General features: G+C 30.1%; 1 protein-coding gene across 1 annotated transcript in view; it reads right to left on the reverse strand.

The window, feature by feature from the left end:
- The window catches only part of LOC142322713 (regulator of G-protein signaling 7), a 151,796-nt gene that overhangs the window by 12,102 nt on the left and 122,503 nt on the right, over positions 1-17,191 (reverse strand). The window contains 1 exon segment of the mRNA XM_075361789.1: positions 1,629-2,321. Within this exon segment, the coding sequence (XP_075217904.1) occupies positions 1,629-2,321 (693 nt within the window).

Here is a 17,191-nt window from a genome sequence, read left to right on the forward strand (position 1 = left end):
TCCTGCTACACAGTTGATTTCATTATATTTATCAGGTTTTTCAGTTTCATTCATATTTAATAGAGAAAAATTGAACAGTTCAGTGCAAGAAATGGTCATTTAGCTTTTATAAAAAATTCACTTTCTTTGATTATTTGATAAAAACAAAAGAAGCTGTCATTTTATTTCTGAAAAGCATGATGTCATTAGACTCTAACAATTACAAAATTATTTTTCAAGATAACTGTATGTATTGTTTGAATTTTGGGGGAAAAATGTATTGGTTATATTATAGATTACAGGTTTTTATCCTAAATTACATAAAGTTTGATATTTCTTTCATTTAGACTTTATTTAAAATATGAAACATGCATTTTAGTTTGAATGCGAAGTTAGGTATAGATACTGCTAATTTAATTGTTAGGTTATAATAACCCAGTATACTTACCCTCTAGTAGAGGTCTGGTTGAATGGTTTATAGTTCAATCTGATATTTCCACATTTCACATGATTGTGGGAATGGGTGAGTGTTTTTCTTAGGAAAACCTGAGCCTGCCTTCAGGTGATAGCCATTAGAATCTGGAGGCAAAACAATTTGTTGAAGCATATATTTATTCGAGCTGGTCAATACAAATCATTGATGAATAATGTGCTACTTCCATACTGAGTAAAAGATACCCTGGTTTCCTGAGGATTGTGGTGAATGGTAGAGTTATACTCCATAGAGAGGGGCCTTGAAGCAAACCTCTGGATGGATTTAATTGTTCTAGGCTGTAAGTTCTTCCATCAATTCATTATTATGTTACTCTTGATATCTTCTTTCCTGTTATGTTCTTTGGTTAGGTTAGATGCTCATTGGATTCATTCTAAAGTTGCGAGGTTATGTAGAATTACTACATCCTCACATTTGTGTGGGTTGGTTGGAACAGCCCTGTTTATGGATCTTCCCCATCCATATGATGTTTTCTATCATTGTCTATATAAAAACCCACCTTTTAACATATATTGTGTAAATCTGGGATTCTTAATACATGGTTCATACTGCATGGTTTGTTTAAATGAAACATATGTAAATAATAATAAACATATGTAAATAATTCATTACAATAAAATGATTAAAATTAAACTTAAAAAAATTAATATTAACATTTTCCTAAAGTAAATACCAATTAGATAAGACTAATTATTTAATTGGTCTTAAGTGAGATGTTAAATAATGTAATTTCCGTAAAGGCTGGTAACCCCTTTATAGGTTGATTGTCCTGTTTCTTCAATCTTAAAATTTCACGGTTGTTGATTTTTTTTTTCAGGGAGTAGGAGATTTTATCTATGGACTTGCTTAAGGATTTTCTTCCCTACCTGATTGCTGCAAATATTATTTGATAAAACATTAGAATCTTACAAATTCTTAACAGAAGTAGGCCTAAATCAAAGGTACAGTTATCGAAGAATTATTTGGTAAGTTCAAATGTACTTAAACCAAAAAAAATAATAAGTTAAGTTATGAAGATGACCTGTTCTTGCACAGAGCCTTTCAATTTATTCTTTTCATTTATAAAACTTAAAAAAGATACGAGTAATAAAAATGTTAATACTGTACCAATAATATATTTGAATAATTAAAATATATACTGTACGTTTTAACTCACTCATCTTCCCAAGGGCAAATTTCGTTACTCTTGCTCGCTTTTTCTTCTTCACTCCAATCTTCTGGATTTTTATCTTGCTTTTCTTCCTTTTCTTCTTTCTCTTCTTCACCTTCTTCAACACAACAGACTGCATTTTCTGAAACAGAACTGACACTTATAACTGGAGCAATTGTAGTCGATTGTTTACGGCCTGAAGGGCCACTAGTTGATTTTTTTCTCATTCTGGTTACTGTTTCTTCTTGTATTACTTCTTTATCTTTTTCAGGATAAGTAGTAGTAGTAGTAGAATCGAAAGATAAATGTGGGGTTGTGATTGATACTGGAAAATCTTCTGTTGATGAGACGGATGGTCTCGTATCTGGAGTTTTAACGGCACATGAAGATGATCGTCTTCCAAACCTGTCCTGCAGGTTACCGCATGATTTTTTTAATTTTTCTGAGATCTCTGTTACAACAGCTAAACTGATCTCAGATGATGAGCTACCAGAATCAAACTGAGTCGAGTTTTTTCTTGATGATGGATGACCTAAGGAATCCCAAGGACAAGCTGATTCATCTGTCGTATTAAGTGAGGTTCCAGGCACTAATTTTTTTCGATCTGTTGTAACTGGAGTTCCAGCTGTATCCCAGGGACAAACATCATCTCCTCGTTTTTCTGTTACACCTTCATCAGATGATGCTCCTGGTGGATCCCTGTAACAAAAAATATAATGTAAGTAAATATTTTTATAAATTGTATTGAAGTAAAATTTTATATATATATATATATATATATATATTTTTTTTTTTAGTTATTATGTTCATTAGCAGTAAGAATAAATTGTCATTTTACGCTTTTTTGAGAACTTCAGTTAAAAGAATAATTGACAATAAATAAAATTGTTTATAATACAAATAAAATGTGACTTATTTTTATTTTTATAAATTCTAAAAGGAAATATTGTAACTAAATTTTTTTTAGGTTTTAGATTGACTGAAAGAAATAAGGCAGAGACCCCCTCCATTATATTCTGTACAGAAGAAGTAAGACTTAATAAAATTTTTTCCTTAAAATAACAAAAACAAGGAAAAAGATAAAGATAGTGTAATTAAAGTATAGTAATAACAAGATAAGAAATTATATTAGATATCATATGATTTTTATAGATGTGAGCAAGGAAGAATTACTAAAAATGGTATTTAGTATGCAAGGGCAAACAAGAAATACAGAATTTATCCTTGATAAGCCATAATAGTGGACATTAACCATCCTATCAGTTATTGCACAGAATATTCTACAAAAGAAAATTACAGCTAACACTTATGTAGACGTGCTGTAATATTTTGTTTTTCGTCATATGTCAGTACTGAAAGATATAAAAGGCTAAAAGTCATTAGGAATCATTATCATTCAAGTGTTTTATATTATTTAGGTAACCATATTTGTTACTAATATCTGATTTGATTAAGTTAAAAATTTACTTTTTCTTTTCTTTATCTCAAGCAAAGTATTAATGAAGCGTGAATAAATAGCTGCTTCACACTTAGATTTCTTAGATTTTAATTTATTAAGTGACACTATATTAATTAAGTTTTAAAATTTGATTGATGTAGTTTTAAATTACATACTAAAGATCTAGCTGCATGTATATTGCATCTGTTTATATACTTGTAGGAGCTATAATATTTGAGGAACTTATGTAAATATACTGCTGTGTCTTACAGATTTTTTTATGTAAAAGTAGTTTTTCTATTCTTCTGGTTAGTGTTTTATAAAATGTAATGGAATTTGATATTTTTAAAAATATAAATAAAAATTATATTTTACTTTACAACACCTCTTTCACGGTCTACCATTTTCTATTCCCTTTTATTTTTAGTTTTATCATTTCTTAATGAGTTTATCTTCAGTTTTTCAGATCAGTTTAAAAGTTTAACATGGCTTATTCTACCTCCTATTTTCTACAATTTATTCTAAAAGTTTTATCTTTATTTCATACTCTATTTTTTGTTATTCCAAAATTGTTTACAAACTTTTTTTTTACTCATAATTTTTTTCCATGCCTTTAGCAGAATACCTATTTATATACATTGCAAATTAAATACATGAAGTTCATTGATGTAGGATAAATTCTTATTTAATGATTTATTTATGTTTTATAGTAAATGCTCTCTAATTCCTCTGTTAATAACTGTGTCTATCTAATCCTTGTGTAATTTCTTCACTTCATTTCCTAGTATTTCATTATACATTTGATATTTAAAGTCTTTAAAAATATCAAATGTATAGATAAATAAGTGTATAAATATTATTTATTTAAAGGTTTGTAAGAAAATGTAATAATTATAAAACATAATCTATAATGATAAATTAATTATTGAAAACTTTTATTATAAATAAAATAAAATAAAAAAAAAACAAAACTACATTATATTGTAATAAGAATTACATCACATATAATTCTTCAAACACATGCATTGTGATGGTTTCAACATCAATTAACGGATAAATTTATATTACATGCATTTATCTTTATAAGAGTATATGAATATAACATTAAATACTTGTCGTATGGTACCTAAATGAAGGGAATGTTTTGTAAAGGTTTTCTGATGAAATAAATTGTTTTTGAATGTATAAAACTTGTAGATTTTTGTAGATTACTAGTAAAAATTTAAGTACAATTAAAATATATATCTTAATTAACTGATAATTAATATTTGTAGTATATAATAGCTTTATTAACGGGTTACCCCTAACACATTCAATAATTGAGTGTGTTAAAATCATTAAATGAAGCTGAATGGTTTGTTGAAGTAATGGAAAACACCAACTGTTTAAAATGATATGAGGATTATTAGGATGACTACTACATGCTCAATAAAAGTAAAAAAAGAAAAGTCAAGGTAACATACACATTTTAATTATAGAACAAAAGAAAAAAATAAAACATTAAAATGTTTGTACATTTAGTAACATTAACTGGATGATATAGGTACTCATGCTAGTATTAACAATCGTTGTTTTTTGTGATGTATTCTCAGAAAAAAAGAAATGAAATATAATTATTTAAAACAAAAATTTAAATACAGTATTTTATTTTTTAAACAAAAATTTATCATTAATGACCTAGGATGTATTAAAATGTGAAGGTGTATTCACTGCTTAAGTTGTCCAATTTTTGACAATTTTAAATGTATTTAAATTTTTTTTTTTACTCTGTCAGTCCCAAACTTTATTATGAATGGGATACTTGTAAATTTCTGAGGTAAAAGAGTGACTAGTCAGAGTTGCATTCTATGAACATAATGCCAGTTATTTTGATGAACAGAGTAATAGTATTACTTGAAAGCACCTGAATATCACTTGCATTCTGGTGGGCTGGCCTGCTGATATGCAGCAATATGAATAAGGAGACTGAAAACCACTTCACTCCTCATTTTATCTAATATGGGATATTTGATATTCCTTGGAAAGGCCTTTGTCATTTTCACATGTCTTATGTCAGATCACCTACAACTATTTTGGCTGAGCTATTTATTATATACACACACATTTGAAATATTTTTAAGTTATTTAATATACCTAATTTTTTAAAAAAGATTGTTTTTAATTGTCTACTATTTTCTTTGGTTGTATTTTGTTAATGAGAATTCTACCAGTCAACACATGAAGTTAAAAGTTGAGTTAAGTAAGATGTGTTAAGTAGTAATAAAACTATTTCTCGACATTTTATGCCAAAAAAAGCTATTCATGAAAATATTAATCATAAAAAATACACAAAGGTGTTTACCAAAAGATAGAATAAACATCAAATAATAACTACTGTACATATAGAAAATTGATCAATCTTTCTACATTAACAAAAAAATAAAAACATCAATTAACAGTTAAACATCAATTACAGTGTGTTACAAATTAAATACCTAAGGAAATAATTGAAATAATAACAATAATTTTTATTTTTAAACATTAAAAAGATTTGTATATATATATATTGTATAGTATATATAAATATATATTTATATGTGTTACTTACCAAGCACCATCAGTACAGTTTATAGTTTGTGAAAAGGTATTTTGCATTGATTTGTACATAAATTTTTGTTGATATAATTTTTATATATAAAGCATTAAAATAATTATCAACTTTTTGTTTGTAAATTTCTTTGAAATTGGTAAATTTTATGCTTTTTTAATGTTCACTACTTTGCAAGTTTTGTATACTTGATTAAATATTCAAAACCAGCAATTTACTATAGTATTGTAAACATTACAAAAATGATTACACTAACTCCAGTAATTATTTTATATACTTTTGCAATTCATGTTAATATAAATATCTGGTTAGAAAAATGCACAGTTTTGGTTTTGGTTCATAACACATAAATAGACACATAAATAGTACATATTATGCAAAGTTGAGAGACAGATAGAAGACCAATTATCTCAACCGTTTTCACTTACATACTTGACCAAACGGCTGAAGAGGCCTTCGATTCACAAGGTAGATCACCCCTGGAAAATGCAATTTGTGTTCAAAAAGAAAAAAGTATAAACATAATTTCTGTTCTTTCCATTTAAATATGCATTGACAATTCAGTTAATTTTATCAGTTTTCCCTGTGTTTAATTTTTTTTTGGGTGTGAATCCTTGGCGTTCCAAATTACTTTCACATGATGATTTCAGATTTAACTTAACTGAACAAATATGCATAAGTTGTCAAATAAAAAAAATCCAAATCCAATCTGGATATTGAACCTGGAACTTTACTACGGTATGAAATACTAATGCATCTTAGGTACATTCTGTATCTTATTGTTATTAAAGAAAACCATAATCATAGGTACATACATTTAAAATAACATTTTACATAAAATGGTTACTCTTAAAGTGAGATAAATGTATATAATATTGCTTTTTATTTGTGTCAAAACATTTAAGGTAGTCCTTATTACGATAATATTTTCTTTAGTTTAGTTTATATTAATGCATAATTAAACCACAACCAGAATAATTAGTTATGCTACTCCAAGGGTAACAAAAGGAACTGCTCCATCATTTACTTGAAAGATCAAGGTAAATTTTTATCAGAGGAGCTTCATAAAATAAATTTATAAAAGATTTAAGCCCACATTAATACAACAGCAATTCTGTGAATGGTAGACCTTGCTCATTTTATACTGAATAAATTGATTTCTACAAGAAAAATGAATTATTAGGATTAAAGTTAAAATAAAATACAAAATAGATTTTTCAGTAATAATCAAATGTGAAAGGTTTAGTCAGTACCAAAAATAATTTTACTGTATTACCAATATCATAAGCACTGTTTGAAAGGATATCAGACTTCAAATGCTGAAGAGATACTTCCACTACAGTCCTATTTTTCTTTTTATATTATTAACAATTTTTTTTTTTAATTTAGCAATGTATAGTAAAGTTCATATTTACAGAATAGTACATGCAGAGCACCAATCAAGCAGTGAGTCAGTGAGTGAGGGCTAGTGTTCTACCTAATTACTGTACTTCCTGCTAATGGTTGTCATTATGAAAAGGAAAATTTTACAAATCATTGTTGCACATTCACTGCACCTAATATTGAGGACAGAGAAAGATCCATTAGTAACTAAGATGCAAATACACAAATCCTTTTTGCTGAGTCAGTAAATAATAATGACAAAAATCGATGAACATAATTTATAGATTAATTCAGTACAGAATAAGATAAAATCTATGAAATCATTTTTGAAAAGTACTTGATTGTATGTTATTCTACCTGTTTAACAACAGATCTAAAGAATTTAAGTTTATTTAATCTTACTTTTATTCATTATTACTTTAAAATGTATATCATCAGAGAATAAATAGAGAGTAGGAATTTTAAAAAATCTTTATACTAAATGAAATAAGAGTAAAAATCCAAGTAGTTAATTAAAAAAAATCTTTAAAACAAGGCTTAATAAAGGCCTTAAGGCATCATTAAAGCTTCATATTTTTTCTGAGATCTATTTGTAATTTTTAAGTGTATGGATATGTTTCTTTATATCAATAAATAAGGAAAACTATTAGTTTTCCTCCTCTATGAATCATGAGACCTTGCCGTTGGTGAGGGGGCTTGAGTGCTCAGGGATACAGAGTAGCTGGACCGAAGGTGCAACCATATCGGAGAGGTATCTGTTGAGAGCCAGACTAAGGAATGATTCCTGAAAGAGGGCAGCAGCTCTTTCAGTAGTTGTTAGGGGCGTGAGTCAGGACGACTTAAACGGCCGTATCAACATCACTCAGTCCTCTGAGTACTGCGCAGCTGAAAGCAATGGAAAACTACAGATGCTTTTTTTCCAAGAAAATGTGGCTCTCTGCATTTTCACATAGTAATAATGGAGGCGCCTTCCTCGGTAAAATATTCCGGAGGTAAAATAGTCCCCTGTTCGGATCTCCGGGTGGGGACTACTAAGGAAGGGGTCACCAGAAAATTAAAAAATAACATTCTACGAGTCGGAGCGTGGAATGTTAGAAGCTTGAAAAAGGTTGGTAGGCTAGAGAATTTAAAAAGGGAAATGGGTAGGACAAATGTGGATATAGTAGGAATTAGTGAGGTTCGGTGGGAAGAGGAAGGCGACTTTTGGTCAGGTGATTTTAGAGTAATTAACTCAGCGTCAAATAATGGACAGGCAGGAGTAGGTTTCGTGATGAACAAGAAGATAGGGAGGAGAGTGGAGTATTTCAAAATGCATAGCGATAGAATCATTGTAATAAGGATAAAATCAAAACCTAAACCGACAACGATTGTTAACGTCTATATACCTACAAGCGCCCATGATGATGATGAGGTAGAGTGTGTATACGAAGAGATTGATGAAGCAATTAAACACGTAAAAGGAGATGAAAATTTAATAATAGTTGGAGATTGGAATGCAAGCATTGGAAAAGGCAAGGAAGGAAATATAGTGGGTGAATACGGGCTGGGCAAAAGGAATGAAAGAAGGGACCGACTTATCGAATTTTGCACGAAGTATAATTTAGTAATTGCCAACACCCAATTTAAAAATCATAATAGAAGAATATACACTTGGAAAAAGCCAGGCGATATTATTATATCATGGTATCGAGATTATATCATGGTTAAGCAAAGATTTAGAAATCAACTCGTTGACTGCAAAACTTACCCTGGAGCAGACATTGATAGCGACCATAATTTGGTGATAATGAAATGTAGATTGGGGTTTAAAAACCTGAAGAAAAGGTGTCAGATGAATCGGTGGAATTTAGAGAAGCTTGAGGAAGAGGAGGTAAAGAAGATTTTTGAGGAGGACATCGCAAGAGGTCTGAGTAAAAAAGATAAGGTAGAAAATGTAGAAGAAGAATGGGAGAATGTTAAAAAGGAAATTCTTAAATCAGCAGAAGCAAACTTAGGCGGAATAAAGAGAACCGGTAGAAAACCTTGGGTTTCAGACAATATATTGCAGCTGATGGATGAACGTAGAAAATATAAGAATGCTAGTGATGAAGAAAGTAAAAGGAACTATCGGAAATTAAGAAATGCTATAAACAGGAAGTGCAAACTGGTGAAAGAAGAGTGGATTAAAGAAAAGTGTTCAGAAGTGGAAAGAGAAATGAACATTGGTAAAATAGACGGAGCATACAGGAAAGTTAAAGAAAATTTTGGGGTACATAAATTAAAATCTAATAATGTGTTAAACAAAGATGGTACACCAATATATAATACGAAAGGTAAAGTCGATAGATGGGTGGAATATATTGAAGAGTTATACGGAGGAAATGAATTAGAAAATGGTGTTATAGAGGAAGAAGAGGAAGTTGAGGAGGATGAAATGGGAGAAACAATACTGAGATCTGAATTTAAGAGAGCATTAAAAGATTTAAATGGCAGAAAGGCTCCTGGAATAGACGGAATACCTGTAGAATTACTGCGCAGTGCAGGTAAGGAAGCGATTGATAGATTATACAAACTGGTGTGTAATATTTATGAAAATGGGGAATTTCCATCAGACTTCAAAAAAAGTGTTATAGTTATGATACCAAAGAAAGCAGGGGCAGATAAATGTGAAGAATACAGAACAATTAGTTTTAGTCATGCATCAAAAATCTTATCTAGAATTTTATACAGAAGAATTGAGAGGAGAGTGGAAGAAGTGTTAGGAGAAGACCAATTTGGTTTCAGGAAAAGTATAGGGACAAGGGAAGCAATTTTAGGCCTCAGATTAATAGTAGAAGGAAGATTAAAGAAAAACAAACCAACATACTTGGCGTTTATAGACCTAGAAAAGGCTTTCGATAACGTAGACTGGAATAAAATGTTCAGCATTTTAAAAAAATTAGGGTTCAAATACAGAGATAGAAGAACAATTGCTAACATGTACAGGAACCAAACAGCAACAATAACAATTGAAGAACATAAGAAAGAAGCCCTAATAAGAAAGGGAGTCCGACAAGGATGTTCCCTATCTCCGTTACTTTTTAATCTTTACATGGAACTAGCAGTTAATGATGTTAAAGAACAATTTAGATTCGGAGTAACAGTACAAGGTGAAAAGATAAAGATGCTACGATTTGCTGATGATATAGTAATTCTAGCCGAGAGTAAAAAGGATTTAGAAGAAACAATGAACGGCATAGATGAAGTCCTACGCAAGAACTATCGCATGAAAATAAACAAGAACAAAACAAAAGTAATGAAATATAGTAGAAATAACAAAGATGGACCACTGAATGTGAAAATAGGAGGAGAAAAGATTATGGAGGTAGAAGAATTTTGTTATTTGGGAAGTAAAATTACTAAAGATGGACGAAGCAGGAGCGATATAAAATACCGAATAGCACAAGCTAAACGAGCCTTCAGTAAGAAATATAATTTGTTTACAACAAAAATTAATTTAAATCTCAGGAAAAGATTTTTGAAAGTGTATGTTTGGAGTGTCGCTTTATATGGAAGTGAAACTTGGACAATCGGAGTATCTGAGAAGAAAAGATTAGAAGCTTTTGAAATGTGGTGCTATAGGAGAATGTTAAAAATCAGATGGGTGGATAAAGTGACAAATGAAGAGGTATTGCGGCAAATAGATGAAGAAAGAAGCATTTGGAAAAATATAGTTAAAAGAAGAGATAGACTTATAGGCCACATACTAAGGCATCCTGGAATAGTCGCTTTAATATTGGAAGGACAGGTAGAAGGGAAAAATTGTGTAGGCAGGCCACGTTTGGAGTATGTAAAACAAATTGTTGGGGATGTAGGATGTAGAGGGTATACTGAAATGAAACGACTAGCACTAGATAGGGAATCTTGTAGAGCTGCATCAAACCAGTCAAATGACTGAAGACAAAAAAAAAAAAAAATTTAGTTTTTAGCTTAGTACTTTTAATGGTTTCATTAGTACGGGATTTAGAATAGAACACTAGTGTAAAAAAAACCTAATCTTATTAAACTATGTAAGCAAGAGTCTTTGGATATTTAATTTATGTAATCCTTGTACTCTTGTTGATAATGATTGTTTCTATTTTTTGTAAGCATTATACCATATTCTTATTCATTTAACAAAATTTGTGGTTTATTATGTCTGAATAATAGTCAATTTTCATGCGGAGTGGTAGCATTTTGGCCTTTCATCCAGAGGTTCACGGGTTAGGCAGCAGTCAAAAACACACTGTTTTTCTTAGTACAACGCCCTACATATGTTCGATTAATGAATAGATCATTCACACAAGCACCAAGTTTCAACTCACTTGCCATTGTGACTGACTGCATAACAACATATGAAATATACACCTCTACACAGTTGTTGACATTAAACTGAGTGTAACTCAACCATAAAAGTTTCAAATACACGTCATACACTGCTACAGCATATCTTAATTTCAATGAAAAATTGATCTAGTAGTTTTGGAGATTTTTGAGCTACATATTTTATTCATAAGTCTATATATGTATAAGGAAATTACTATTTAAATGAATAGTACTTTCATACTCCTTATATCTAAAATGTAAAGAAAATAAATTTTTACCCCCAATCCCGCCATGCAACCTATAGTAATGCCATATTTTTCTTCAAAATGTTGGTAAAAAAAGGATATGTAGTAGTACAATTTATCAATAACAGTAATAATTCATAAGTGATGTCTTTGTTTCCCATTTGTCAAGTTTTTATGAAAATATTTTTTTTTAAATCTTAAGAAAATTAAGGTAACATTAAAAATAACAAAAAGCATTAATTTAAGAAATTAAATTTAATTTGAGGACAAACAGTTTTGTGACAAAAAATAAGTGTTGTCATCTGACATAACATACTAAATTAGCGAAAGCTTTTTTATTTTAGAAAATTTAAGTATGGCCTCTATAGTATGGTATATTAATAAATCAAATTTACTAAACAAAATAAATGTTAATTTTGATTTTGAAAGAAAAACTGAATTATGAAAAGATTCCATGATGTGATGTTTCAATAAAGATAATGAAGCACATGCCTAATAGAAATTATACTATTTATTGAAAAAAAAATTCTGCACATCTTAAACACTTGATGTAGTTATTAAAATCTTAAACCAGTATTCAATATTTAATATCTACAGCAAAATATGAGTACTTTATTATTAAATTGAAAGAAATTTTCTAAATTTGTGTATTTTAACAGCACAAAATTTTGTTTGAAAATTGTATATTATAATAAAAAACTGGGATGCTAGTCTCTTGATTCTGAACAGTGGTTAGTAAATCTGATAGTTTATGTAAATGATTAAAGTGAGCTTTTAATTTATTGTTCAGTTTTCTTGTATGCTATTATTTTTTGTTAATTTTGTATTCATTTCTTGCAATCAGATTAACACAAAACTGCTGCACTCATAGAAGCATTCCTAATTTTATATATTGTGGCACAGTTTCTTAATCTCTACCTTAATTACCAAAAAAAAATTTAACTTCTTGAAATTTATGTTTTTAATTTTCTTTTTTACTTTATTAATTTTCAACCAAAGAAATATGTTTTTCCATGTTTCAACATGCAAACAAAAGGAAGAGACTGGAAACTGAGATACTGTTTTTAAATTCCAAACAGTTATTAGCTAGAGTGTGTAATTTCTTATTCATTATATTTGCGATAAAAAATTTCTTAATATTTTATTGATCAATTGATTTTTCTATTGAATTTTATCACCCACCTATCCATTCTGTTAATTTTATGGATTACCATTTCATTTGTTCAAATGGGACATATTTTCACATCATGAGATCCATAGGTAGTTGCTACCTATGCATTATTTTGTAAATAATGAGATATTGTTTTCTATTTTTATTTAATTTCTAAAAAAAATTACAAGCATCTATTTAATTTACTTTATTCTATGGCTTTGTATAACAAAATAATGTTTTTATGCAGAGATTACATTTTATTAAAAATTGAATAAAAGAAATCTAAATCGATTTCTTTGGTCTCATGAATCTAAACAATAGTTAGCTGGTAAACTGATACTATTTCCAATTTATATAGTACAATTTTTTTTTTAATTTTATTTTTCAATTGAATGTTTATTTACATTTACCTAATATTGCTCACAAAATGTTGAAATGTTTTTTCTAATTAGGTTATTATTGAATCAAACACACAGGTAGTTATTTCGAGTCGAGTTGTGGGCTTACTGGTGAAGTACTATGTCTGTTATTCTCTATGTTCAGTAGTCTTTTTCTGTTGTTTTTTTGGTTTTATAATTAGTACGGTCCTTACGGCCCTATTTGGTTTTATAATTAGTACATATTATATTATTATAACATATTATATATTACATATAATACATATTATATTATGTTATAGTTATATGTTATGTTATATGTTATTATATTATATTAGTACATTAGTATATTTGGTTTTATAATTCCCTCTGCCCTTTCCGGCTGAAAGGGCATGCGGGGAGCCTCTCGTTTTTCGAGAGAGAATAATGGCTTACTCTCCGGGAACTATTGTAGTTGAGAAAAACTCTCTCAGAATACCAATACATTTTAAAGATTTGGATGTGGAAGCCACAGAGGAGGATGTCCTGGAGGCCGTCAGAGGCGTATTGAGGAACGATATGGTCCCTCGGGTTACAATCCTCAGACCTGCGTTTGAGTCGACAAAGAATTCCACTGTGTTGCTCCCCTTAAGCGATGCTAATAAACTGGCTGCGACTGGGCGGATCCGGGTAGGTTGACAGTTATATCGTATCGGATCGAGCTCCGGAGGTCGGACACGAACTGCCAGTGTTGTTGGGAGAGTGGCCATGTGGCTGCCAAATGTACTGGACCTGATAGAAGCTGCAGCTGTTATAACTGCAGCGAAGTCGGACATCTGAAAGTCCAATGCAAGGAACTACAAAAGTGTGTCGCTAGTGGTCTGACCGGTCACCGGATGGGGGCCCGGGTCTACAGCCTAACACGGTCTGAAACGGGAAAAAATATCAAAAGAACTGAAGAGCCTGCTAGAAAGAGTGAAGCGATCAAGATCCCTAAACGAAATGAAATAAGGAAGGACACCATACCTACTAAAGAGCGGGAGTCATGCGCCACTTCTAATCGGAAGTCTGTAGTCATAGCAAACGAGTCAGCTAAAACCCAAGTGTATGTGACAGGGAAGATTATTGCGGGGATAGAAGAGCAGCTGGTAGCCAGCGACGGTAGCCCAAAAGCGGGAGAATCAAGCAAAAGCAGCGATAGGAAAGATGTGGACCAGCAGGCACGCATACCATACTTTATAATGCAATTGGATGTAAGTCCAAAATTTGCTAGATAAACAAATGTAGAATTAGATCGGGGAAGAGGCTCACCGAAATAAAGGAGAATCTTGACAAGATGAAGTAGACGTACTTGATCAGACTAGTTCAAGAATCATTTGGGTTAAGATAGAAAAGAACTAGAGGGAATCCTACCCTACAGTACAACGGGAAACTTTAACAGTGGATGTAAACACATTGATTAGTCTAGTACAGGAGAAAACTTTTACTTATAGCGTGGATCGAGACAGAGGAGAAAACGAAGACCCGCGAGCAAGGGGTGAAAGGCACACGACCGCTCCGGGTGGAGAGTTCGGTGAGATAGGAGGTTTAGTTGGTAGGGCGCAGGCATACATTCGCGCTCCGTGTAACATCTTACGGAACTTGTTAGCGACCCCGACGGCGAGTGGAAAAAAGCCCGTAAATGGGGTTTCCCCGACTTACCGGAAAAAAAGTAGTCACGTCACTTAGTTGGAATTTTATTTATATTTCGTGAAATATTTATGTCACATTTTGAATATTATCTGTACTGTCACTTAAAATCAAAATAACTGATGACTATTCTATAAAATGTTCTCAGTGAGTTAATTAAAATCCTGACTTTCTATCGTCTACATGCGGTTAACTGTTACAGAAAGTGTTTATTTTTTAGTTAATATTACTACAACTATTAGATAACAAATTATATAGCTATAGTTCGTTGCAAAGAGCTTGTACTGTCTACTCTGTTCTGTACTTCAAAAAATGCCTATTTTAGTTGAATAAAAAAAGGGAAAAATCATTTCATTTCTATAATAAATGTCATAATATATATGTATATGTATATATATATATATATATATATATATATATATATATATATATATATATATATATATATATAGTTAAATAACTGTAGGTGTACACTGATGCTGAAACCAAGCAGAATGCTGTTCCAGTACTACGTTTTGGGAGAAATAAAAAATTGTCCTTTCATATAAAATCTCTTTGAACTTAAAGTCTGGCTGTGTTTTATTTTAACATTAAGTATTCATTTTTGTCCAATGTTAATAGCAGTCTTCTTCAAAATGATTATAAGGTTATCGACTGGTGTAAACAGAATTGATTACATTTTAACATAGAAAAATATAAATACATACAATAACTCGTAAAAAAAAAATCCACTTTGGATATAATATTAATAACAAAAAAATTCTGAAGGTGCAGAAGTTAAGGAATTGAGAATTATACTTTCATCAGATTTTAAATTCGAATCGCACAAAATTAGGCGAAGCATACAAAAATTTGGGAGTTATTATTAGAAACACTAATATTTTTAAGTCAAATCTAACAGTTGTCAAATTTATTTCAGGTTTAATTTAGAAGATAATTCTGTCATTTGGAATACTGGAAATAAAAAAAATAGTAGACTAATTGCAAAGTCAAGAAAAAATGTTGAAATATTTGTATTTTTAATATATATAGTCTATCCTTTCATGATTCATCAAGTAATTCTATTGGAAAAATTTCAATCGCTTTTTTTACAGTGCTAGCCGGTCAGGGCTCACTTCGTTCGCCCCACAGTCTAGCCAGGGGGCTCTTTCCCCTGGACTCCCGATGCGTTCGTATCCTCATGTTTGTAAGAATATTTAGTATTTTACGGAAATATTTTAAGAAAAGATATATTAGTGAGTAGAGAATATTTTTCTGAACATTTTGCTGTTTGTATGTTTAAAATAGCTTCAAGGAGTGAGTAGATATAGAATTTAATAGTTTTTAATAGAAATATAATGTTAACGCTAGCCACATTGATAATAGAGAGTTGTCGGATAATGTACACTGAAATATAGAATAATATAGTATTTCTATATTTCAGTGGTAATGTATGTTCGTGAGAGGTTATGTTAGTTGCCAGTCCAGCTACTGTCGCTGAGCTAAATAACCTCTAAATAAGAATCTTGTTTTTAAAAGCTTTTATTTAAGTCGCTTTAGGAATAATCAAATCTTGCAACTGCTATATTTTTTTATCTATCGTATGAAAATCAATGAAATTTGGTACACGTATGTAACTTCGATGTGTAAAAATAAATATTTTTACTTTTTTTTAGTCTTAAAAAAAAATACAAAAGAAATTGCAAAAATATATTTGATTACATATAAAAAATTATTTTTTTAAAAAAGCTTTTATAAGCTTTTTCCCTCCCCATTTATATGTATGAAATTATTGTTTAAAACATTGTTTTATAACAATGTTTTCGAATAAGTATTTATAGACATTTGCTTTATTTTAAAATATATTTTTTTGTTTAATGAGGTTGTTTAGTATATGTACATACTTTATTTATCTGTAATAAAATAACTCAAGTTTTAATTCTTTGATAGTTCAAATTTGCACCGAGATGACCTTAAAGGGTTGATAAGATTAAAAATAAAAATAAAATTTAGAAATCTTGCACAAAGTTATTACATTTTGACGGTAATCTGAAATTTATTAATTATTATCATTATTATAATTGTAATCGTAATTATGCATTTTTATTTAATGAATTCATAATTAATTAAAATGAAACTTTTAGCGGAAAGAGTGCATTCAATTTGGCTTAGATTACAAGCAGAATTCGAAGATGAACTTCAACTATGTGAGAACACGTACAAAGAAAGCCAGTGGGTGCATTTTCCCAGATTGTTTTGTAGCTAGTCAGTCTCAACTGGAGAGGTTCCAGTTTCCGCCTCCTCCCGTTGTTATTGAAAATGAAAATGAAGATTAATTGTTGTAAAAATAAATGTTGTGTTGTTTTAAATAAATTATAAAAACTGCGCCACGCTTTTATTTAACTAAATATTTTCA

Source organism: Lycorma delicatula, chromosome 4 (assembly GCF_047948215.1).
Source record: "Lycorma delicatula isolate Av1 chromosome 4, ASM4794821v1, whole genome shotgun sequence".
Taxonomy (NCBI): Eukaryota; Metazoa; Arthropoda; class Insecta; order Hemiptera; family Fulgoridae; genus Lycorma; species Lycorma delicatula.